The 26,659-nt window shown below is 38.2% G+C and overlaps 1 protein-coding gene across 1 annotated transcript; it reads right to left on the minus strand.

Annotated features, from left to right (window-relative positions):
* Positions 1-13,303: 13,303 nt before the first annotated feature.
* LOC118837861 (olfactory receptor 145-like) lies at positions 13,304-14,260 on the minus strand. The gene has a single exon (XM_036744986.1). The coding sequence runs from the start codon at positions 14,243-14,245 to the stop codon at positions 13,304-13,306; it is 942 nt and encodes a 313-aa protein (XP_036600881.1). The 5' UTR covers positions 14,246-14,260.
* Between the last annotated feature and the right edge of the window lie 12,399 nt (positions 14,261-26,659).

Genomic DNA, 26,659 nt, shown 5'->3' on the forward strand with positions numbered 1-26,659 from the left:
AGGCAGTTAAAACTGATGCCCTCCACTTGGGCTCTTGAGCCTGCCCAGAGTTCTCTGTCCCATCCCCCCACCACTCTCTCCACTCCGCCCCCACAACCACTTGTGCTTTTGAAATTCAGGGAGCAAACTTCCTACTCCAAGCCTCTCTGAGTCACTGGCAGCTTTTCCACATACCATGATGCTACTGGCTTTCTTTCTTAAAAATGGAAATAAAATAGGCCTGAAAAATACTTCTATATTTGGCCTCAGACAGTTCTGTAAGGTTTGTAGGAGATGATACTGGTTCCCTCTCTCTTTGTCCCTATGGCCACAGCCCCAACACCAGTCTTGGGGTGGGGATGTTTTTCATCTCTGTAAAGAAAAGGGAAAATTCCTTCTCTTTGGCTAATAGCTATCTGCTCGTTGATACATCCTCTTCTAGAACACTGCCTCGTTGTGGTGAATGGGCTCGCATAGTTAAATGAAACTATGAGCTATGCTGTGCAGTGTTACCCAAGAAAAGGCCTACCTGATGAGGGCACAATCTCTGGGAACCCCCTCAAACCTGGAATACAGTCTCTAGGAGCCCCCTTGAACTCTCCTTGAGTCTTCCAACTAGATCTGGCCTTCCCCTAAGGCCATGGGCCTTGCATTATCACTGGGCCCAAGTCTCTGCCTAGCCTAGACTAGCCCTCTATTGTCCAGCTGTTTCCCCCGCACTTAATCCTGATCAAAATATCTATACCCTAGCTCTGTTACCCTAGCCCTCTATTGTCTGTCATTTCCATGTAGCCTTCAGTTATTTCCCACCCTGTCGATCACCCCTCCACCCCAAACCTCTTCATACCCAGCCAGTGACTAGAAACCTTAATAAATGGCAAAGCAATATTTCTCCTCATGTGGCTTTCCTGTCAGTGTGCCTGAACAAACTGTTTACAAAAGAAGAATTGTAAACTATAGACAACAATTATAACGATTATCTCTAGGATCAAATAGGAATTCTTCTGTCTGTCACTTAAAGCTCCTCACAATCTCACCCTCTCCTTGCCTTTCCAACCTTATTTCTACACACTCTATCATCTAGCCAAATTGGCCTCCTTGCTGTTTCTCATACATCACACTCCATCTCCTTTTTTCTTGCCTTGACTGTCCCCCATACCTACAATTACTCCCTCTTCACTTACACCTCCTGGAATCCCTATTTTCCTCCAAGATTCAAGTCAAGCACCAACTTTTGCATGAATCTATCCTGGTTCCTCCAGCTATTAATGCTCCAAGTTCCCTATTTCACTTTTGTCTTGGTATCTCTAGCATTTATTGTGTTACCTGGCACATAGTAGGTGCTTAATACTCAACTGATTGATTCATCCAAGCGTATCAAAATTGTACCTAATCATTAATAGTCAGAGAAGTGTAAATTTAAAAAGCCAAGGCTTCACCTCACACCCACAAAATTGGGAAAGATGTAAAAAGTGGTAATAGTCAATGGAGGTAGAACTATGGGAATTCAGGCAATATTGATGGTGCCATAAAGTATTCCACACATTCTGGAAAGCAATTTGGAATTTATGTTAAGCAAGTGATGAAAATGATCCAGAGTTTCAATTGCTAGGCATATGACCCAAAAAGTTCAAAGATATAAAGAAAGGTCTTTTATAGTCATAAAAAGCTAGAGATAAAGTAGATATCTTTCAATTGGATAATGAATAAACAAACTGTTTTACATGGATATAATGAGACATTACTTTACCATAAGAAATAATGAATCCTAAGATAATAGAGAAATATCAAAAGACTTGTGTGATAATAACAATATAAATAATAAGAATGATTAAAAAATTGAATTTTGTGTCATTATAATGGTCAAGTTTGGCACTGATGAATAGAGTTAAAATGCAACACACTCCTTTCTTTACAGAAGTGAAGGACTATGGGTGTGGAACATTGCATGCACTGTCAAAATAGATTGATGTTCTGGTTAGTTCAGTTGAACTGATTTTTTTTCTCTCTTTTATTTTTCATTACAAAGGATAGTTTCCTAGAGAGGGGAAAGAAGAGAGATATATTTGGAAGTGAAGATGATATAAAAACAAAACATATCAATAAAAATTTTTTCAGGGTCATTGGTAATTAACAGTAGGGTCAGAATACAAATTTCAAGGAGCTAGAAAGACAATAGGAGGTGAAGAAATAGAAACAACAAGTATAGGCAAATTTTTCTGAGTTTGACTCTGAAAGAAAGGAGATAGGATATCTTAAGGAATGGTGCAGTTAGTGAGAGATTTTTAAGGATTAAAGATGCTTGGGCATATTTGTAGGCAGCAGAGATGGAACCAGTAGGTAAAAGACTGAAGATGAGAGAAAGGGGATGATTGAAAGGGCAAATTCTCAGAGAATATGGAAGAAGAGGAACTAAAAGAAATTTTATTGGAAAAATTAACTGCACACATGATGTGACTAGATCATCTTGAAAGTATTCCTCTTAGAAGGAACTTTGTTTTTATCCTTGGTACAGTTAGAATTTAATATTATCACAATTACTTAAAAGTTCTTTTAAGTTCTTGAGACTATCATCGCTCTTTTGAATGGTTTGCTACTGTTCAAAATATACCATATTTCCCCATGTATAAGATTCCCCCTTTTTCGAAAAATTTGGTGTCTAAAAACTGGGTCTGTCTTATGCAGTAGTTGTGGATTTTTTTACTTGCATCTCCTGCTTTTTGCGCTTGTTTTTGTGCTCATTATTGTAGTTTTTTTACTTGCATTTCCTGCTTCCCCCACCCCTTGTTGTCTTTGCTCTCATTGTTTTGCATTTGTTACCAGTATATTAGGTTATGTTGTACCACGTTCTGCCCAGAATGGCTCAGAAAAATTTACATACACTGCTGAATTCAAGTTAAACGTGATTCAGTTTGCAAAAGTGAATGGAATTCGTACTGCTGAACATAAGTTTAGTCCTCCTCCAACTAAGAAAACAATCCGGAAGAAGAAACCCTACTGAAAACGCCACAGCAGAAGAAGGCCATGAGAGGCAAGTCAGCAAAATGGCCTGATTTAGAGAGGGAATTGAAGATATGGATTGAAGAGCAAAGGGCAATTGGAATTCCTGTGTCCACAAAGATGGTTCAGCGTGAGGCAAGAAGAACTGCTGATGAAACAGAAGCTACTGATTTCAGAGGAGGATACAATTGGTGCTTCAGGTTCATGAAACACGATGGACTAAGCATACCTACACACACCAGACTTGCCCAAAAGATTCCTGAAAGCTATGAGCAGATGGATAAAACTTGAGTTCAATAACTTTATGTAATACATTTTTTTTTCAAATTTCGGGCCCCAAAATTAAGGTGCATCTTATACATGGGGAAATACGGTAATAATTTCTAACAGCAAATGATATTGAAGATTCCTACAGAAGAACTATAGCTCTTATCCCGACATTAGAGAAATTAGCCTCTCTACTGGAAAAGGTACTTTCTACTCTTTGGTAGAGAGTAGAAGAACCAAAGAGAGAATGGGATATACTGGAATTTTGAATTGTAGAATAGAGAGAAAAATAAACCTCATGCTAAATAGTCTACAACACATATGAGGCAAGTTTCTCTGCAAAGAGGAAAGAGGAAGGAGTCATATAGGAGACTTGAGGAAAGAAAAGCTTTGGAAAGGACATGGAATGGAGTGTGATAAAGAATTAAATCAGACAAGAATAAAAAGAATGCTCTATAGAAATGAAAGCCTACTTGAGATCGAATGACAACAATTTGTAAAGAAACCTTTTGTGGCTATGTTGATTCCTCTAGTGGCATTCAGCAGCATGTAGAAGAAACTGAGAAAAAGAAAAGTACAGGAAACAGAATATGACAAAAATGAGCAGCAATAAGACAAGGGCGCAGGCTAGAATGATTTAAAGCTTCACCTTTACTTTTAAAATAAGTTGAAGTAAAATTGGAAATTCTATTGACTAAGATGCAGTGTATTTCTTTCATATAATATAACAGTAGTATCCTCTACCACATTTGCCATGAAGGAATGATCAGTGCCACCCAACAAAGTCCAAACCCCAGGTATCTACAGAGCATGAAACAGTCACAAATTCTTCCTCATATTTTTCTCTTGAGAGATAACACATTATAATGTAGTGGGGACAAGCAATATACAAGGAAACAATAGACCTGGATCCTTACCCCACATCTACTAAGAACTGCCAAACAATTATTTGACCTTGAGCAGGCCACTTCATCTCTTTGATCTCAGTCTTGTCATCTGTAAAATATAGGGGTTAGATTAGATTATCTTTAAAGTCCCTTCTTTTTCTAACATCATAGAATAGAGAATGTGAGTTCCCATGAATTAGAGGCTGTCACTCTAGTCTGACAGTAATCTAGGTGAAATGGTGACAGAAAAAAAATCTTCATATTTTCTCCCATAGATCACAGGGGCACGAATGCAAATTGAATCCCAGCATCCACTGGAGTCCCATAATTGCCTAAGGTAGCTATGCAACGTGGTCTCTAATAAGGACCTTAATTTTTATACTACATTTTCCAAATCCACTGGGGAAACATTTTATTAAGTAGTGGAACTGTAGAAGAAAAGAAGAGAGAAGGAAGAAAAGAAGCATAACCCACCCACAAGAAAGTTTTTCGAGAACAATTGTGCACACCCTAATAAAAGGGGCTATTGATTTCTGCTTGTCTGTGGTTCCCCTCATCATTCCTGCCAATCTGGTACCTTGAGCCAAGAAAAGCTCTCACATGGGCAATAGCTAAATAAAAGATGCATTAATAATTGAAATAGTAAAGTAAGAATATTTAATGAATATATAAGTCAAAATAACTATTGTATATTATTTATTATATAAATGGAAAAAGAAACTGCAGGAAGTAGCTAAACTCTGAAGTTTCATTTCATTTCATTCCAGCTGGCGAAAATAGAAAAACATGAAAACAGAAAATGTTGGAGAAAGCTATAACAAGGCAGAAACAATAACACACTATTAGTGGAACTGTGAATTGGTCTAACCATTCAGGAAAACAATTTGGAATTGTGCTCTTAAGAACTAATATTTTTCATACCCTTTGACCTAAGAGATCTCAGGGCTAAGACATAAACTAGGAGGAAGTCAAAGACAAAGGTCCCATGAACATCAAAATATTCATAGCAGCAATTTTTGTATAGCAAATAATAAAAAAGTAGATGCTGTTATTTGGAGAATAGCTAAACAAATTATGGCATTTAAATGTAATAGAATATATGGAGCCATAAGAATATGTATATGAAATGTTCATAAAAATATAGGAAGACATATGAATTGATATAGAGTTAAATAAGCAGAACTAGGAAAAATATATACATCTATAGCAATAGAAAAAGAAAAAGGAAAAGTAACTAAACACTCTGTAATTATACTAAGCGCAAATCTTGGCCCTGAAGAAGAGTTAAGAAACTGCATTTCCCTCTCTTCTTTGAAAAAGTGGGGTACTATGGGTATAGAATATCCACATACTGTCATCCTCAGTTCATGTGTATATAACTTTTGCTGAACTGCTTTTCCTTCTTTTGTTTATTTTTTTCTTACAAGGAATGGCTTACTGAATAGAAGATGGGAAAGGGATATATCCAGTCACGTAGGTGATCTTTCAAAAAGGTATCAATAAAATAACTTTAATTTTTAAAGAAACTAATTAAAAACTGACATGATTCTAGTAAATTAAGAAGTATTATTGTCCCATTCATATTTGTTAGTCTCTATGAAACACTGTGATTTCATCATGTGGGAATTTCCTCCAATGATGCAGATCAAAGTCTGTCCACCCATGTTTACCTAACTTTTGAGACTCTTGCCCATGTCCTCTCATAAACTGCTGCACAAAAGTGCCCCTAGTTAATTGCTTAAGAATTATTTATCAAGCACCTGTTATAAGCCAGGTGCTGTGCTCAGTGCTGGAGCTAGAAAGACAAAAAAATTGTTATACGACCTGTTCTCCACATACTGAAGGCCTTCTCATTCTCTTAAAATTACATGAATATTAATGGAACATGCATGCTGATTATCCCATTTCTCTCCCTAGGTGCCCATCCTATCTTTTTTCCCAGTAATACATTTCTGTGACTTGCTTCTTCTGAATAATGCCTCATTTGTAAGTATGTTGCAGATTTCTCTCAGCCACCATGTACTATTCTCCATTGTCTTTTGGGTGATTCTTTATAAAAATATAGTATTTCATGACTCATAGCTATATAGTATGACCAGAATAATATTGGTGTTAAAAGAAGAGCCTATATTTTGGAAACAATCTTGGGGTGAATTGTGAGATTTACCAATAGAAATCTAGCTTGTTTTTCCTCTTCTCCAATTCTGGGTCCAATTCATCTAAAGCTATCTGTGAAAATTACAACATTACTAGGAAATTAAAAGGATCAAAGACTACACCAAATAAGAAAAAACAAATCAGCCTCCTGACAAGGACATAATCTCACCAGGCCCTAGAACAATATGTTATGATCAAAGATGCAGAATCCGGCCCTGTTTGAGATAGTGTCTGAGATATTGCCCTGGCAAAGGAAGAACCCATGCACAGACTGGGAATAGTACATCATACCATAAAATGAGAGAGATCTCAAATAAGGCTTTGATTGCACTGGCCTTGAGCAATTCTTTACGGGAATTTTTAAAAAAATATATACAGTGGGGGGGTGGGGCGAGTCAAGATAACGGCTGGAAAGCAGGGACTTGCATGAGCTCCCCGCCAGGTCCCCCCAAAACCTATAAAAATGGATCCAAACAAATTCTAGAACTACAGAACCCACAAAATAGCAGAGGGAAGCAGGGCTCCAGCCCAGGACAGCCTGCATGGTTGCTAGGTGATGTCTATCACACACGGAGCTGGGAGTGGAGGGGAGCGGAGACCAGCGTGGGCAGCAGCAGGACCAACCAGACCAGGAACAGGGCGGAACAGGCCCTAGTGCCCTGAATCAGTGAGCTGTGGCAGTTACCAGACTTCTCAACCCACAAAAACCAAAGACAACAGAGAAAGTTAGTGGTAAAAGCTGTGGGGGACAGAGTGAAAGGAGTTCGCAGTTCGGCCACTGCCCTGGGGGCAGCAGGGGTGATGCAGTTACAGAACTACAGCTGCAGCTGCTTCCGGCCCCAGGCCCACCTGGTGGGAGGAATTAAGTAACAGATCAGAGCAGGACTGCAGAACCTGCTTAAGATCTGAGTCAGGTCCAGGTTGGTGGTTCTTTGGGAAAGAGGAGTGCTGGTGTGGCAGAGATGGCTATATAGAAATATCTCTGAAAACAACGCATCCCCTCAAGCTTGGAGCAAAGTATTCTTTACTCTACAAGCAGCCATACCCCGATGAAAAACTCAAGGGTCAAATAAGTTGGCTGGGAACATGGCCAGGCAGCAAAAACGGACTCAGGCCATGGAAAAGTTCAAAAAGGATTTGGAAAAGCAAGTTAGAGAAGTAGAGGAAAAATTGGAAAGAGAAATGAGAATGATATGAGAAAACCATGAAAAAAAAGTCAATGACTTGCTAAAGGAGACCCAAAAAAATACTGAAAAAAAATACTGAAGAAAACAAAACCTTAAAAAATAGACTAACTCAAATGGCCAAAGTGCTCCAAAAAGTCAATGAGGAGAAGAATGCCTTGAAAGGCAGAATTAGCCAAATACAAAAAGAGATCCAAAAGACCACTGAAGAAAATACCACCTTAAAAATTAGACTGAAGCAAGTGGAAGCTAGTGACTTTATGAGAAATCGAGATATTATAAAACAAAACCAAAGGAATGAAAAAGTGGACGACAATGTGAAATATCTCACTGGAAAACCCACTGACCTGGAAAATAGATCCAAGAGAGATAATTTAAAAATTATTGGACTACCTGAAAGCCATGATCAAAAAAAGAGCCTAGATATCATCTTTCAAGAAATTACCAAGGAGAACTGCCCTGATATTCTAGAGCCAGAGGTTAAAATAGAAATTAAAAGAATCAACTGATTGCCTCCTCAAAAAGATCCCCAAAAGACAACTCCTAGGAATATTGTCGCCAAATTCCAGAGTTCCCAGATCAAGGAGAAAACCTGCAAGCAGCCAGAAAGAAACAATTTGAGTATTATGGAAACACAGTCAGAATAACACAAGATCTAGCAGCTTCTACATTAAGGGACTAAAGGGCTTGGAATACAATATTCCAGAGGTCAATGGAGCTAGGATTGAAACCAAGAATCACCTACCCAGCAAAACTGAGTATAATGCTCCAAGGCAAAATATGGGCTTTCAATAAAATAGAGGGCTTTCAAGCTTTCTCAGTGAAAAGACCAGAGCTGAATAGAAAATTTGACTTTCAAACACAAGAATCAAGGGAAGCATGAAAAGGTAAACAAGAAAGGGAAATCACAAGGGACTTACTAAAGTTGAACTGTTTTGTTTAGATTCCTCCATGGAAAGATGATGTGTATGATTCATGAGACCTCTTACGGTAGCTGAAGGGCATATGCATATATATACATATATACATACATATACATATATATATGTATATATATATACATATATATATATATATATACACACACACACAGAGGGCAGAGGGTAAGTTAAATATGAAGGGATGATATCTAAAAAAACTAAAATCAAATTAAGGGATAGGAGAAGAATATATTGAGAGAGGGAGAAAGTGAGAGATAGAATGGGGTAAATTATCTCACACAAAAGTGGCAAGAAAAAGCAGTTCTGTAGGAAGGGAAGAGGGGGCAGGTGAGGCGGAATGTGTTGGTAAGCAAAATGGGCTCTTAGCACGCAGTTCAACTAAGTGCCCTTGAAGAGTTTGGCCTTTGTTTCCTTGATTAGATTTGGATGTCCTTGGTGCCTCCTTGCTTCAGGGGAGGGCCTAGTTTACACATGAGTTTGAGTGACATGTCTGGGACAGCAGAGGCTTTTAGACCACGTGGGTTTAAGTTGCCTCTTTGTGATGATTATAGGTCATGTGGGTGAGTCGCATGTGTGACTCACCCCTGACCCTGAAAAAGATATAAACGAGGGGGTGGCTTTCTCTTCTTTGGAGCTCTTACCCACAGCAGCAATGGCGCGAGTGACTCTGGGCAAGCCCTCGTTATGAGCTCCCGAGCTGAACCTAGATGTTGGTAACTATGAATCTGTATTTGATCTGTCTGTTGTCCATGTTTGTAATTTCTTTAGGGCTCTCACTCGCGGTGGTACTGATGCGGAGACTCCAGGCAGCTGTAGCTTACAGCCCTCCAGCTTGTAACCCGGATGCTGAGACTTTGCTAAGCTCTGGTAACTATGTACTGGGATTTGAATCAGACAAAGTCTGTCTGTCAATGTTTGTACTTTGTATTTTGCTCTGAAGTTCAGGGTGCTGGTTTTTTCACCTGAACTAAGTGAACGATATTTGTATGCTGAATTAAAGCAAATTTGTCAACCCCTTAACATTGCTTTCCTTACTAAAGCAGATCAAAAGAACCTATGCTTTTGCAGCATACTGGTAGCATGCTTCTGTTGGGCTCGTGTTGGTCTTTCACTCACACAACAGCTGCTAGCCAGATTGTTGAAACAGGGAATGAGTGAATCTTGCTCTCATCAGATTTGACCTGAGGAGGGAATACCATATACACTCAATCTTACCCCACAGGAAAGAAGGAGGAAGAAGATAAAAAAGGGGGGACGATAGAAGAGAGTGCAGATAGGGGGAGGAGGTAATCAAAAACAAACACTTTTGAAAAGGGACAGGGTCAAGGGAGAAAATTCAATAAAGGGGGATAGGTTAGGAAGGAGTAAAATATAGTTAATCTTTCACAACATAAGTATTGTAGAAGGGTTTTACATAATGATACGCATGTGGCCTATGTTCAATTGCTTGCCTTCTTACGGAGGGTAGCTGGGGAGGGAAGAAGGGAGAGAATTTGGAACTCAAAGTTTTAAAAACAGATGTTCAAAAACAAAAAAAAAAGTTTTTGCATGCAACTAGGAAATAAGATACACAGGCAATGGGGCATAGCAATTTATCTTGCCCTACAAGAAAGTAAGGGAAAAGGGGATGGGAGGGGAGTGGGGTGACAGAAGGGAGGGCTGACGGGGGAACAGGGCAACCAGAATATATGCCATCTTGGAGTGGGTGAGAGGGTAGAAATGGGGAGAAAATTCATAATTCAAACTCTTGTGAAAATCAATGCTGAAAACTAAATATATTAAATAAATTAAATAAATAAATTTAAAAACATATATACAGTGAAATGGAGTTCTAGGGCAATTCCAACCTGTACAACACAAAAGCTCTTTGCTGTATATGGATGCCTACAATAAGGACTCTCCTTTTCTAGGGAGAGGAGAAAGAGAATAAGCTTAGCAGGTGTAATTCACATAGACAGCTTTTGCTTACTCTTCCATTTCTAGTGCAAGAAATGTGTGGCCTTACAGGAAGACAACCCATTGTGAATACTTTCACTCACGGAAGCTAAGACATGGGGGGAAAAGACTCAGGACCCCATATGTTGATATATTCTGAAGAACCAATGACAGACATATGGGAAAGACATAAGGAGCAGCTGCTACATACCATATCCCAGTCATAATTGGCCTCTCCGCCTACATTCACACCACTCTCTCTTGCCATACACTCTAAGAGAGAGAGACAGAGAGAGAGAGAGAGGGAGGGAGAGGGAGAAAGCTGGTCTGATTGATGCTACACTAGCCCCAATTCCACCCTAAATACCATAACAGAAATACCAGTGCAATCAGCTGCCACTCAATTCAGCTGCTTCCAGCAGTTCATGTCATAGTAACATCCCATGAGAATGTCCCATCTGCAGCACAAGACACCACCTGCTCTCTCTGTACCCCACAAAGCCCCATTCTCCTTACTTTTCTGACACCATTGAAAGCTCTGTAATTCCCTCATTTCTCTGTGATGTCTCCAAGATTTAGCCTCATCCCCACCCTCTATATCAAGTCACCATATGAACAAATGAATGAATGAATGAATTAGCATCTTAAAAGTGTAAATGAGTGTCGGATATTTCATTTTGTACTAGTGTACGCGAGAACTAATGAACCTTCTTGGATCACAAAATTTACACAGTTAATCAATCTTTGGACATCTAATTCCATACCCCTTGACAATTTGTTCTAATGACTCCCTCCTTGAATCACTTATGCTGAATAGGATTACCTAACTTGGAGCATCACCACTTTGAGAGCTCTGCCCACTGATTTTCATTTGAGGGGAAAGATCTTCTGATAGGCAAATAAAGCACATGAAGGGAGAAGGGAATATAAGACAGAGGCACAGCTTTAGGGGAAGGATATGACAAGTGCCAATTCTTATCCCTAGACCACACCTTTTCAGTAGGAGAGGTGGTGGTTGTTGGGTTCAAAGACAACACTCTACTGAGGGCCTGCTCTTACATTACACCACAGTCCACCTGAACCTCCTCTGAACTCTTTCCCCTCCAATTTCATTTGTTTTCCATCATTTGTCTCTGTACCACCTCATCAGCCAGGTGCCCTGCTTGCTCTTCTTACTATTTCCTATATAGGGAGACAGATATTCTTCCAAGAGTTATTAAAATTGGAAAATCTTTTGTACAACTTAAGAACTGGAATCAGTCATTCAACAAATATTTATTAGAGTACTTACAACATGCCTGCTACTATGCTAGGTGCTGAAGATACAAAGACAAAAAAAGAAGTCCCTACCCCGAAAGGGCTCACACACTATCCTTAGAGATGCCACATGCATACATGAGTATAAACTAAATAAATACAAGACAAATGGAGGGAAGGAGACACTAGCGGCTGGAAGGTTCAGGTACTCTGCTTTGAGCTAGGCATATATGTACAAAGAATGAAACAATCCCTACTCACAAGGAGCTTCCATCCTAATGGGAGAGACAAACATATATAAATGCATACAGCACAGACATAAAGTGAATCTTCACATATATGCAAGCATATAGAAAGTAGTTCCATACAAGGTAGTTTGAAAAGAAGAGCATTAGCCTTTGGGGGATCAGGAAAGACTTTGCAGAAGATAGTGCTTAAGCTGCATTTTAAAAGAAGAGAGAGATGCTTGGAAGCAGAGGAAAGGAGGGAGTGCATACTGTATATGTGTATGTCATATAGCCAGTGCAAAGTATGGAGATGGGCACTGGAGCAGCAAGTGTATGGAACAGAGAGAAGGCCAGTTTGGCTGGATAAGAGAAACTGGGCTAGGGTGGGAGGAGGAGTAATGTCCAATGACACTGGAAAGATAGGTTGGGGCTAGCCTGTCGATGGCTTTAAAAGCTAACCAGAGGAATTTATATTTTATCCCAGAAGTTGTAGAAAGCCACTTACTAGCTGTGTGACCCTGGGAAAGTCACTTAACCCTGTTTGCCTCAGTTTTCTCATCTGTAAAATAAGCTGGAGAAGGAAATGGTAAATCACTCCAGTATCTTTACCAAGAAAACCCCAAATGGAGTCACAAAGAAAAAGTCACAATTGAAAAACAACTCAGCAACAACAACAAATGAACTAAGATAATGTTTGTATAAGTGGAAAGATTAGCTGAAAGAGATGTTATGGAGGAAGAAACGAGATTTGGCAAATGACTTGATATAGGGTAAGAGAGAATAAGAAGCTGAGGATAATTCAAGCTTACAAACCTGAAATACAGATAGGAGATTGGTTTCTTCAACAAATAGAAAGAAACCCAAAGAAAAACTGCCTGCACAAGTATGAGATTTTTTCTCCCATGGGCCTCCTAAAGAGTTGCATGCATTTTTGTGACTAGAGTAAGAATTCAATCCATTAGGGAAGCCCATTACTTAAAAGAATATTTTCAGGAAATCTTTTGATAAAGTGTGAGCTTAATTTCGGCAGCTAGGTGCTGCAGTGGATAGGGTGCCAGGCCTGTGGTCAGGAAGACTTGAGTTCAAATCTAGTTTCAGATACTCACCGGGAGTGTGAACCCGGGAAAGTCACTTTAAAAAAATAAGCTTCTGTATGCCTCAGTTTCCTCAACTGTAAAATGGGGATAATAATAGCAACTACCTCCCAGAACTATTGTGAGGATCAGATGAGATAATATTTGTAAAGTTCTTACCACAGTTTCTGGCATTTAGTAAGTACTACATAAATGTTAGCTATTATTATTATTAATTTTTAAGGCAGAGATGGATCTGCTTGAGAGGAGAGACTGACATTCCCTTCCTCTACAAAGGAAAAGCATTTGGGTTAAGAGGTCTCCATAAAGGATTTCCAGTAAAGAAAATAGAACCTTGAGTCCACTTGTTGACACTAATCCTGGTACTGGTACTGTTCAGAATATTCTTCTGCTCAGGATTTTCCTCATGGCCAATTTGACATCCTTGTTCCTCAGGCTGTAGATCAGGGGGTTCAGCATGGGCACCACAATGGTGTAGAACACAGAGGACACTTTCCCTTGGTTCATGGATAGAAGAGAAGAAGGTTTGAGGTACATGAAAGCCCCAGACCCAAAGAAAAGAGAAACAGCGATTATGTGGGAGCTGCAGGTGCTGAAGGCTTTGGACCTGCCCTCTGTGGAGTTGATATGGAGGATACTAGAGAGTATTAAAGCATAAGAGATAAAGATGGTGACAGTGGGAACTCCAATGTCAATACCCACAACAATGAAAACAACCAACTCATTGACATAGGTGCTGGTGCAGGAAAGCTCCAGGAGAGGGAGTATGTCACACATATAGTGATTGATAATGTTGTTGCTACAAAAGGACAGTCTCAGCATGCTTCCTGTGTGGGCCATGGCACCAGAAAACCCCATCACATAGGCACTAAATGCTAGCACAGAGCAGACCTGATAGGACATAGTGATGTTGTAAAGCAGTGGCTTACAGATAGCAACATAACGATCATATGCCATGGCTGACAGAAGGAAGGACTCTGAAACTACAAAGAAACAGAATAAATATAGCTGAGCCATACACCCTGAATAGGAGATGCTATTTTTCTCCAACACAAAATTCACAAGCATCTTAGGGATAATAGATGAGGAATAACAGAGATCTACAAAGGACAGATTGAAGAGGAAATAGTACATGGGGGTATGAAGATGAGAATTAAGACCAATCAAAATGATCAAACCTAGGTTCCCCACAACAGTGACCACATAGATCCCAAGGAACACAAAGAAGAGAGGGACCTGGAGCTCTGGTTGGTCTGTCAAACCAGCAAGGATAAACTCAGACACTAAGGTATCATTTCCTGTGTCCATTCTCCTCATAGAAGAATCTGTGGAGACAGGAGAAAAGAATCACATTAGAGGGTTATCTAGTTCTCTCTAACTCTATTGTCTATTGACAAGAAGGAAAATCAACTTGGAATTGGGTTTTGCTGGAGTCAGCCTGAACCTGCTCACTAGAACTGATTATTAAATTTTCAATATGAACATTAACACATCAGAAAATGGCAAGTACTGGAAATCGACTTGATTCATTCTCTTGTTGATTGTCTAAACTCAAGAAAATGATGGTGAAAGTGTTAATAATGCAGATTAAACTTCAAAGTGTGCCCTGTGTACTTTTTTTCAGAGAGCTAGTTGTTAAACTTATTATACCAGCTTACCGCTATTCAGAACCCATCCCCCTGTTCCACTGGGTCTACTATGGCTACCACCAAGATAACTAGTGACTCTAATTGTTCTTTTTAACAGTTTTTTTTGGAGACAAATTGTTAAAAAAAAAAAAAGGTGGGGTGAGATAAGCCTAATTCCAGAATGAGACCTTAGGATGGTAGATCACTAATTGAAGAGACAATGGTATCCTTCCAGTCCAGCTCCTGTTAAGTGGTGAGGCTCTACCCAGAGCTCATCACCCCTCTTGTATTTTAGTAGAGTGGGCACCAAAAACCATGGTCCCATTCTGGAGAGAAGAAAAATTTATACAGTATATCTGAGTGGCTCACTAAGCAAAACTACATGGAAGTCAAAAAGGGAAGCTTGGATCTGTCTCCATAGAAAGTCTTCAGAGCCTGACCTACCATGACCCATTAAATAACGCCTTCTAACCAGCTCCTCCCGGCTTTTCTCAGTGCCCTAGGATCCCACAGTATGGGTCTGGAAGGAGAAAGTAGAGGAACTATTCTGAAACTCACCTTCTACCTGAAGATAATATCAGCATTGGGCCTTTTTGAATCTTTACTCACAGTCTCAGAGTAGAAATGGTTTTGATGAGATTGATGGTGACAGAGTATTATGCTGTGTTTCTGGTTTCTAGACCATAGACCTCACTCAAGCAGTTCTGGGAGAAATTCTGAGACAATAGCCACAATTTCAGACTAGGCAAAGACACAAAAGATCCTCTCCAGCTTCAGGAATAGAAACAAAACCAGTCATGTCACTGGAACCAACAACTGATAGGATGCAAAGAATTTTAATTGGAGTATGGAGATCTCAGAACTCAAAAATGCACAGACACTCCCCAAGGAGATCCAGACTAAAGCAGAGGGAAAACAGATTACTGATAGTGTTTACATTCTGTACTATGAAACTCCTTTGAGGTTTAAACTTGTCCTCAAATTTTTTACTGCATGAGACTGTACATTCCCCAGTGACAAAGAAATGAAAGCATCCTTTGGTCCCCCTCCTTTTTTTCCATGTGTCTATACCTGACAAAAAAAGTTTCATCCCTATAGGAGTTCCTTACATTTACTCCATTTCCGGTGGATTTCTCCATGACTGTTAGAGGATAGAAAAGTGACAGATAAAGGTTCTGTCTTAGGTGGGCTCCCAGGAGGATACCAGGAAGCATGTATATACTACATTTACTCCTGGCAATATAGCAGAGAAGCTAGGTCCAAAACTATTCTGCTTCTGCTCAGAGAAAAAAACAGCATTCTCCTCACTCCAATTTAGACATACAGGGCTATAATGGCTTCCAGAAGAGTTAGCACATCTCTCTCCTCCAGAGTTTTAGATCTTAACCATTCATCTACATGAATATTCGAACTAGAGATATAAATCCATTCCAGGAATGGTTGAGAGCAAGTCTTATCTGCAGATCATACACTTGTTGCTCCCACCACGTATTCCAATAAATTTTTAGGAAACTTTCAAAGCTAATATTCAGGAGATTATAGAATCTCAGAGTCAGAACTTTAGAAATCATCTCATCTAGCCACTGTTCATCACATGAAGCCATTCAAAAATATCTCCAGCAAGCCATCATTCCAGGTTCTGCTCAAAGACCTCCAGGGATAAGGAGCTCACTACATCATAAACCCACTCTATTTTTAGATGGCTCTCATAACTAGGAATTACTTCCTTATGTAGGGAGCCAAAATCTATCTGTCTATAACTTCCACCCATTGTTCTGCCGTCCAAGATCATATGAAACAAATTTAATTCCTTTTCCACGTAGCTCCCCAAATTCTGATTAACTTGATCATGACTTACCTTTCTCTTTTTCCCCCTACTCCCCTAAAAAGACATCTATTCTTAAAGTTAAACACTGCCTATTCCTTCGACTAATACTCCTATGACACGGCTTTAAGTGACATCTTTTGAACAAGCAGCAGTTTGTTCAGATTGTGCACAAACAAATTGACAAGAAAGACACCAGTGATCAACATAAACACCAATTCATATAGAACGGGATGGCAAAAAGAGGTTTATTCGCTAGAGAATATGAATTCTAGGCCTTACGTTGATGTACATCTACGTAATGGTGCAACAAGGTAGTGCAGTAGATAACACGATAAGTTTGGCATCAGGAAGACCTGAGTTCAAATATGACCTGAGCCACTTATTATCTCTGTGTCCCTAGGCAAGTCAATTAACTTCTTGTCTCCCTTGGTTTCCTCATTTGTAAATCTGGGTAATAGTAGCACCTACCTCCCAGAATTGTTGTGAGGATCAAATGAGATAATATTTGTAAAGCATTTAGCACAATGTCTGGCATATAGTAAGTGCTATATAAATGTCAACTATTATTATTAGTAAGCTTGACATTACTGACAATGCCTATGAGTAAGACAGAACTTGCTACCTTAAAAGAGAACTATGTGAAAACTGTTACCCCAGGAAACTTTTCTCCTGCTCAACTTGTTACATATCCTGATTGCTATTATTGTTGTGGTTTGACTTTATTTTTGTAAACTTAATCATCAAAGCAAATATTTCAATATACAAAGAAGAAAAAAAGAGGACTGTATAAGACATTAAACTTGTATTACATGGCTTATTTCATAAGAAGCATATATGTAGACATATAGATATATTACATTTAACAAAGTAATAAAACTACCCTATTTGTGTTTCTCTTCTATACTTTTTTTGTTTTCTTCTGAGCATATTAAAGCATATTTGTTGATGCTCTTTTTTGCGTATCTATCACTATGCAATAATTTACTATAACCCTAAATAAAAGCTCTCCTTTTTAAGAAATGTGTATAATCCAGCAAAAACAAATTAATACATTGGTCGTAGTCTGAGAATATATATCCTATTAATGTTACTAGTTACCCACATTTGCCTTCTAAGTAGGTCCTTACCATTTATCACTCTAACTTAGTTGAAAAGAAGGTAAAGCATTCAAATATTATTTAACTAAAGGAAGATCTTGGCTATAACACACAAATGTGTTTGTAGTCTATCGCTTCCTTTGCAGGTGCAAGTAATAAAAAAATACCTTGGCTAAGCAAGAAAATGCAGAATACTGAGTCACTTCTTTAACATCACCAATGGATGATTCCAAGGGAGCACTGTGGTACCCTATGGCAATAATAGGGAAGGATAAGGTGGTGATTGATGGCTGTTCATCGTTTTATAATGTATTATCTACCCTTCAATGACAAAATAGGGTTATATATTCTCATAATTCTCTGCTCGAACTGGGGCCTTCCTATATGGAAGCTGCCTTATTTATTCATTCAATCAATGTATTTTGCATACCTCCAATGTGTAAAGCATGATGCTATGCATGAAGGCAATAGAAAGATGAATAATGCACAGTTCTTTTCCTCAAGGAGTTTTCAATAAAGCAGAAAAAAACAAGTCAACGTGATAATTAAGAATGTTTCTTCTATATTATATCCAAGATATATAGGAAATAGATACAAATATATAAGAACACTAGACATGCCCCAATAGATGAGGTCAATAGACATGAACAGGCAGTTCCTGATTGAAAAATATAAGCTATCAACAACTTACATTGGTTGGTGTTCCAAGAATGTATTTGGAGAGAAAAAAACTCCAAATCACTAATAAAAGTAATGAAAAATCAAAACAACACTGAAGTTCTACATCCTACCAAACAGATTACAAAAAAAATCACAAAAGAGGAAAATGGACATCATTTGAAGGATTGTGGGAGGACAGGCACATTAATTCATTGTTGGTGGAGCTGTGGATTGACCCAACAATTATCAAAAACAAATCGGAACTATACCCCAAACATCACTAAATTATATATATATATATATAGATATATATATAGACATATATATATAGATATACACACACACATATATATATACATATATCCTTTGATCTATCAATAATATTAGTAGGCATATATACCCAAAGAGATAAAAGACAGAAGGTAATCACTTACATGTACAAAAATATTTTTAGTAACACTTTTTGTTGTAGAAAAAACTGGAAACTAAGGGGGAGTGCCCATCAGTTGGGGAATAGTTGAACAAATTGTGATTAAATGTAATGGAATATTATTGTACTAAAAGAAAATACATAGGACATATTTGAAGAAACTTGTGAAGACTTGAATGAACCAATGCAGAGTAAAATGAACAGAACCGGGAAGATAATTGATATAATAACCTTGTGGTTATTAGCACATCCAATGCTTATCACACTATATGGAACATAGCAGGTGCTTAATAAATGCTTGTTGACTACAACATTATATGTAGGGAAAGCAACTTCAAAAAACCTAAAACACAGATCAATGTAATAATAACTAACCACAACTCCAGAAGACCAAAGGCAAAGCATGCTTCCTACCTTTTGACAGAGAAGTAAGTGGTGGACTAGAGATACAGAATAAGATATATAGTTTCAGGCATGATCCACAGTATGAATTTGTTTTCCTTGACTGTACTCATTTGCCACAAAGGAGAGAGATTTTGGAATAAGGGAGAATGGAGATGCGAAGAGGTAGAATAGTGAACAGTGGTGCCAAAAAAGAAGAGAAAGAAATGAATATTGATTAAAAATAAAACCACACAGAAGAAAACAAATCAGTTCAAAAGGGGACACAAGTAGAGCAATTCTATCACCACCATGCTAAATTTAATATGTGCTCTTTTCAAAACAATTTAAAAGAAGTTCACAGTTTCCTATACACTCCTCATTTTGATTCTTCTTTATGAATTTAAATGTTTTTCTTGGTTATTAAATTTATAGAAAAAAATTAAATTAAAAAAGAGATGTTCCCTTCTGTGTATTACTATGGAAACTGAATTGACCATTTATATATATTATGAGGAATATTAAGCTGGTGGAGTGGTGCAAAATATTTCATTCAGTTTTAAAAAGAGGCTGAAGCCATGCTGATTATCGGACTCAGAGTACAGTCATATTAACATGGAAGGTCATGGTTCATTACTAGGAAATTGGTGGGAAGAATGAAGAACAAACAGAGGTGTCAAGAGATGAAGAACAGTAATTTAATATAACAGTTAGGTACCACAGTAACTAGGACACTGGGCCTAGAATTAGGAAGACCTGAGTTCAGATCAAGCCTTAGATACTTACCAGCTCTGTGACCTTGGGCAACTCACTTAACCTCTGCCTACCTCAGTTTTCTCAACAGTAAAATGGGTATAGTAACTACACCTACCTCCCAGGGTTGTTGAGAAGATTAAATGAAATATTTAAAATTTATAAGAAAAATAGCTATTCTCCAATTTATTAATGGTCAAAAGATATGTTAAATGTTAAAATGTTAAAAATGCTGCAAATCACTAACTATGGAAATGCAAACTAAAGCAGCTCTGAGTGGTTTATCTCATAACCATCAAATTTTCAAATATGGAAGAAAGGAAAATGACAATTTTAATAGGCTATTGGGAAAGAAAAATGTGCATTGATGCAGCTATGGATTGGTAAAAACATTATGGAAAACAATTTGTAACTACGCCCCAAAATTGCTAAACTGTGATTTAGACCCAGTCATACCATTATTAGAACTACTCCCCAAAAGAGATCAAAGAAAAAAAATATTTTAAGCAGCACTTTTTATAGTGAAAAATAATTAAAAACCATGCAGGAAGGGCAGGGCACAGCAGTGATCAACAACTGAGGAATGACTGTACAATTTGTGATATACAAATGAAATTAAATATAATTGGGTTGAAAGAAGAGACAAATGGTCTTAGAGAAACCTGTGAAGACTTGTATGAGCTCATGAGCAGAAGTAAGCAGAAGCAGGAGGACAAATAATGCAGTGACAACATTGTAAAGACAAATAGCCTTGAAAGACCTAAGACCTCTGATCAATATGATGACCAACCATCATTTCAAAGGAATGTTGATGAAGCATGCTTCTCACCTACAGATAGAATAGATGGACCCATGACGCAAAATGAGAGATATCTTTTACATGGACAACATGGGAAACATGGACAAAATTTTTCAGTTGAAGGAGGAAGTGGGAAGGAGGAAAAATTATTTTAATTGAAAGTTTAAATTAAAATACATCATGAATCAATGAAGTATAAGTCTGCAAAAACAGATCATCACAGGAAATCTAAGTGTTGGAGAAATTCATATAAAGATGATAGTTGCAGAAGTGAGAATGGATAACGAGAAAGCATGGACTACAAAAAAAAAGACAAAGCTACAGCCCTCAGAAAAACCAATATTTAGGTTGCTGGAACCCATTTGGCATTATGCAAAATTTTTGACTCCCTCATTCCAGGTTCCTCCTTAATCACAAACTAATCACTAAGAATTAAAAGTTCAACTGAATTTTAAATGCATATGTTTGGCATAACCATAAAAGACCTTTGGGACATTTGGGATTTATTATCACTCCTGTACCTGATTCTAATGTCTTCCTTTGGAGACCTAAAATAAATCCAATTGCCCTCAGGATCTTATAATTTGTTAACAGGGAACACTAAGAAACAAATAATTATAATATATAATCAAGTACTGTGAGAGAGAGCTTTTCAGGTCCTAGGATTCTTTCCCACATGAACCAAAAGTCAGCAAATTTAATGATTCTAGTCAGTCTTTCTGCCATGTCATCAATACATGATCTAAGAAAAGAGTAACCTCCGATCATATCAAGTCTACACACTGCTGACTCAGTGCCCCTTAGCAGATAGTCACTGACTACCATTATACATTTTGTTGTTGTGTTGAAGCTAGTAATGTATTTGCTCTTACTTCCTTAGATATTTCCAGTTTCTTCTCTTTTCCCTTCTTTTTTGCTACATTCTTCTACTCACCAATATTTGACCAATATGGATTTTGTTTCCTCTCTACCTCCTGAGGAATCTTTTCCATCCTGAGTTCCATCTAGAATTATTTCATGAATCCTGAGAAAGAACATTTAGTTTTATCTAATAAACCAAAGCATAAAAAATTCCTCAAGAATTTTCAACTTATCAAACAAATTAAATACACACCTACTTGATAAATGTCATTGAAAGAAAAACAGACGTAGTATAAATTCTCTAGTACAACTGTCCAGGTTTCTTTAGTTCCTTTACCTTGAGTAGAACTAGCTATTTGTACCTCTGTCTGAAACCCAAATAATTATAGAATCCTAAAGTTCTAGAGCTGGAAGGGATATTAATGATCATCTAATCCAGGGGTGGGGAACCTGAGGCCTTGGTGCCACATGTGGTCCTCTAGGTCCTCAAGTGCTGCTCTTTGACTGAATCCAAACTTCACAGAACAAATCCCCTTAATAAAAGGTTTATTCTGTAAAACTTGGATTTAGTCACAAGGCCACACCCAAGGACCTAGAAGGACACAAGGCTGCAAGTTCTCCACCCCTGATAGTCTCTCCTAGTTTTATAAGACCTTTGTCCAAAGACACATAGTTTTCACTGTAGTAATCTGCTTCTTTACTTTTATGCTACCAGCTGTCATAAAGGCCTGCCTATTTGCCAAAGCTATTCATATCACTCTTCCTAGGTTCAAAATCCACTAGAGAATCAGTTTTTAAGCCAAACTCTCCACTCACTTTCTCCACCATCCCATTGTCCTTCCAGTTTGCTTCTAGCTTGTTCAGATATGACATAGGTAATACTATAGCTAATACTAAAATATAAAATTGTTCTACTCTAGCCCGGATCTTTATGCAGTCAGCATGCACCATGTGTTTGTTGATTGTAGAAGCACTGTCTAGACTCTAGACTATCATGAGATTTCTTACTCAATACGTCCCTTCCTTTCCTGTGCCACATCTGTTACCTAAGAAGCTACTAGGCAACAAGCTCCACTAAAGTTATGATAGTTCTCAGAAGCTCTTTTTCAATCCAGCTTCTACCACAAGATTCCTGCCTTTTTGAATCGCTCCAAAGTCTCTCCACAGTTGAACAGCACAGCACTGCACTATCAGCACCACCACAAGAGGACAGCTCCTAACACTGTACCTACAGAGCCCTCTAGTGGCAACTACAATGTTACACAACTCCTTTGAGAAGCAGCTTTAGTAAGGAGGTCTTTTAAACTGCCACTAAAGACGCAAGCCTAACTATTTCCCTTAATGTTAAATTCATAATTACCTTCTAGAATTCTGACCTAAGGCAAATGAAAAGTCCTTTGATTTTCCTTTAGTTCAGTACTATCAGCACTTTTGGTTAATTTAATCTTAAAAAAAATTAAACACCAACTAAATGCAAAGCATTGTGTTGGAGACTGGTAAAACATGAATTTTAGGTAAGCCAAAATCTCTCTCTATCCTATGTAAAGTTTTGATAAATCACAGGCTTTTCTTTCATGGATCTTATAGGTTATTGGGAGGATAAGACATGAATATACATTATTATTATACTCAATATTGCATGATAAGTGTGGAGCCCCTGGGCCCAATAACGTGAAGTCCTGCTGGCTGTTCCTAGATGCATGGTATTCAAGGGATAATCATCTATCTCAATTCACAATTCATAAGCCTCCAGTACCCAAACAGTTCAGAATAAAACTTGTGACCTCATAGTAAAACAAAGGACATTTACTTAAAACAGAGAATCATTGTACATCAATACATCACTCTCACAAACATTATCCAAAACTAATATTTCTCATATTTCTCCTCCAGAGAGTCTTGGCTCCTGATAACCACTCTGTCTCTGCAATGCAGTGGGAATAACACACATCAAGTCATTCCTGCCCAAGTGTTAGGTTGATGTCCAAAGCAGCAGTATTGGCTTTCTGGGTTTGGGAGGGGACATGATTAAAAAACCCAGGGCCAAGCATTTGATCATAAGCTCATGTATCTCTCACTGGCATCATCAAGGTTCAGGATCCTGCTGCTATTGTTTTCTGTCTCCCTCTTTCTGTCTCTGCCTCTGCTACACCCTCCCCACTCCCACAAGCTGTGTCTCATCCCACACAGAGAAATCCATTGCAGGTGTTCAGCTAGACACAACGTAAATACACTCCATCCAAACAGAATCTGCAGTGACCTCACAAATAGGCTCCTAGCAATTATAGTTCAGAAAGTCTCACACCTCTTTATAAGCCCATTATAATGGTGGTTCTTAAAATGCAATTGGGAAGACTTCACAAACAAAGTAGCATTTCACTACCAACATTTGGACTTTAAAGGATGGGTTGTATTTCAACTGGATACAGAAGGCAGGAAGGGTAAGTAGACACAGCGAACAGTGGAAGGGGGCAAGCAAGTGGGACAGTGCATAGTACATTCAGGGAACAAATACAAATATACCTTATTTTATTACACTTCACTTAATTGAACTTCTCAGATGTTGCATTGGGGTTTTTTTTTCACAAATTGAAGGTTTGTGGCAATCCTGCTTTGAGCAAGTCTATTGGCAACATTTTCCCAACAGCATGTGCTCACATTGTGTCTCTGTGTCACATTTTGTAATTCTCACAATATTTCAAACTTTTTCACTATTATATCCGTTATAGTGATCTGTGACCAGTGATCTTTGATATTACTCTCATAATTGTTTTTGGGTGCCACAAACTGTGCCCGCATAAGATGGTGAACTTAATTGATAAATGTTTTGTGTGTTCTGCCAAACCCATCAGCCATTCCCCATCACTTTCCCTCTCCTCAAGCCTCCCTATTCCCTGAGACACAACAATATTGAAATCAGGCCAATTAATAACTCTACAATGACCTTTAAGTGTTCAAGTGAAAGGAAGGGTCAACCAATAAGGCAAATTTCATTGCTGCCTTATTTTAAGAAATTGCCACAGCCACCACAATCTTTAGCAACTAACATGCTGATCTATCAGCAGCTATCAACAGCAAGACCTTCCTCCAGCAAAAAGATTATGACTCACTAAAGGCTCAAATGATGGTTAACATTTTTTAGCAATAAAGAATTTTAAATTAAGATATATAGATTGTTCTTAGACATGATACTACTGCACATTTAATAGACTTCAGTATTGTAGTAACTTTTATATGGACTGAGAATCAAAAAGAAATTTGTATGACTCATTTTATTGAAATAGGCACTTTATTAATGTGGTCTGGAATCAAACCTGCAATATCTCCATGGCATGCCTGTAGTAAATTAGTTATGAAGGAAGGTAGCATATGTAGTGGAGACTGCAGTGAGATGAGGTTGGATGAGGTTGGTTTCCAGGTTGCTATAGCAGTAAAGGCCATGTAAGGTACTTCAGCTAAAGGTAATAAGTAACTTTCAGGCACAGCTGCCAAAGGAGTGCCTCTGCCAATCTGCACTGGCTAGGGGAACAGTGTATGTCCATTCACAGAAGGTCAAGCACTACCAAAGCCAGCAGATGAGTTATACCTACCCTGGTTGTAAGCTCAGTCTATCTGGTCATTCCACTCCATGAGGCTATCAAGTATGCCTATTATGAAGGGTGAATATACATGGCAGGATGGTAGGACCTAAAGAACATAGCCCTTGCTATAACTTATCTTTGGTGCAAGTGGTACAGCAGACAAGAAACAAAACTGACTAGACTCAAAACCAAATGAGGGAACTTCCTGTCCATTTCTTCTTGCTACAAGATTTCTATTGCATATTTGTCCTTTACTTGGAAGAACCTCAAAGCCACTGTGAGAGGGCCATTTCTCTATCTTTGTACCACTACCACCAGCCTATCTTATGCATGCCCTAGATTGGATGAGCACCCCCTTTCTTTTTCCTTTATGTACTAGTGAAACGAGACCATGGTTGGATTTTTTTTAAATCATTGCTTAAACTTCAGAAAAGTAAAGCAAAATAACCCTGAACAGAAGATGAATTACCTAATTCCAAAGTTTAGGAACTTTATCCTAAAGTACCCAAACCCAGCCATGACCAGAATTTCCCCTCAAAAAATCCCCATCCTCTCATCTAACATCTGGCCTGTACATGACAAGACCACATCATATTACTCTTGTAGCAAACCTGGTACATCCTTTCACTAACCAGGTGTTTGACATAAATCTCAGGCTTCTTTTCCCTTTCAAAATTGACAACCATTCTGGCTCCTCCCATTGGCCTATAGAATCATAACTTCAGGCTACCAAGATCCTGCCACATTTGTAAAGATGTACCAAGACTGTTTAAATCATTCAGCTTAATTTCCCCTCGCAAAGGAAACACTGAAAGGTTTACTATATCACACACATGTCCTCTCCGCTTATCTCAAAATACCATCATAAAAACATACAATTTACACAAACAGAAAACGGGATTCCTTCACATAGTCAACTCTTTCTTCTGCTCTATGATTTCCATGTACCCTATCCAAGAATAAATATTTCTATTACTGGCTCAGAATAGGGTTGTCTTGTTCTCCACCTTCCCTGTAAAACACAGTCTATTTGATGGGTCTCAATAATCTATGTGTACTGTTCAGAGTCATTGCTTCTGAGGGAATGGTCTTATGTTACCAGAACCACACACGGCTCTATAGTTTGTGGCTTAGTAATAGTTTGTGGCTGTGGTAGTTTTTTCAGCTAACATAACTTTTACTGAAAATAAAAGTAAAGTCCACATACAAAAGTGTTTTCAAATGAGATTGGGTAAACTTCTGTTTATTAAGCTGAGCACAGAATGTCCCAACTCCCTACTTCTACCTTTATCTCTTTGCTCCCCTCATCTGCCTCATCACAGAAACCAGCAATGACAAAATACCATTCATTTTTTCAGTTTAAAGTAAATTTCCCTAAGAAAAAGCTCATAAATTAAATCTATTTCTAGGCCTATCACAAATATTGTTACAATTTCGCAAATTTTTTCTACTAACAATTTTTCTGACCTTGGAGATATCCTCCTTAAAACCATGCTTTCAGTAGCTACTGATAGTTTATGGTAATTCCACTACGACAGATGTGCATTCTTTTACACAATGACATTAGTACCATCATTTCATAAATCTTTTCAACCCCAGTATGTATATTGCAGAAGACAGAACTGTCAAGTAGGAGTGACTGGATACCTAGAGAAATCTCTAAGTAGATTCAAGTAGGAAAAAAACACACACATTGTGGAACCATACAATACT

Source organism: Trichosurus vulpecula, chromosome 2 (genome assembly GCF_011100635.1).
Source record: "Trichosurus vulpecula isolate mTriVul1 chromosome 2, mTriVul1.pri, whole genome shotgun sequence".
NCBI lineage: Eukaryota > Metazoa > Chordata > Mammalia > Diprotodontia > Phalangeridae > Trichosurus > Trichosurus vulpecula.

Bases quoted from the DNA above. Each gene is read 5' to 3' on its own strand.
- LOC118837861 (XM_036744986.1), bottom strand. From the start codon at position 14,245: ATGAGGAGAATGGACACAGGAAATGATACCTTAGTGTCTGAGTTTATC.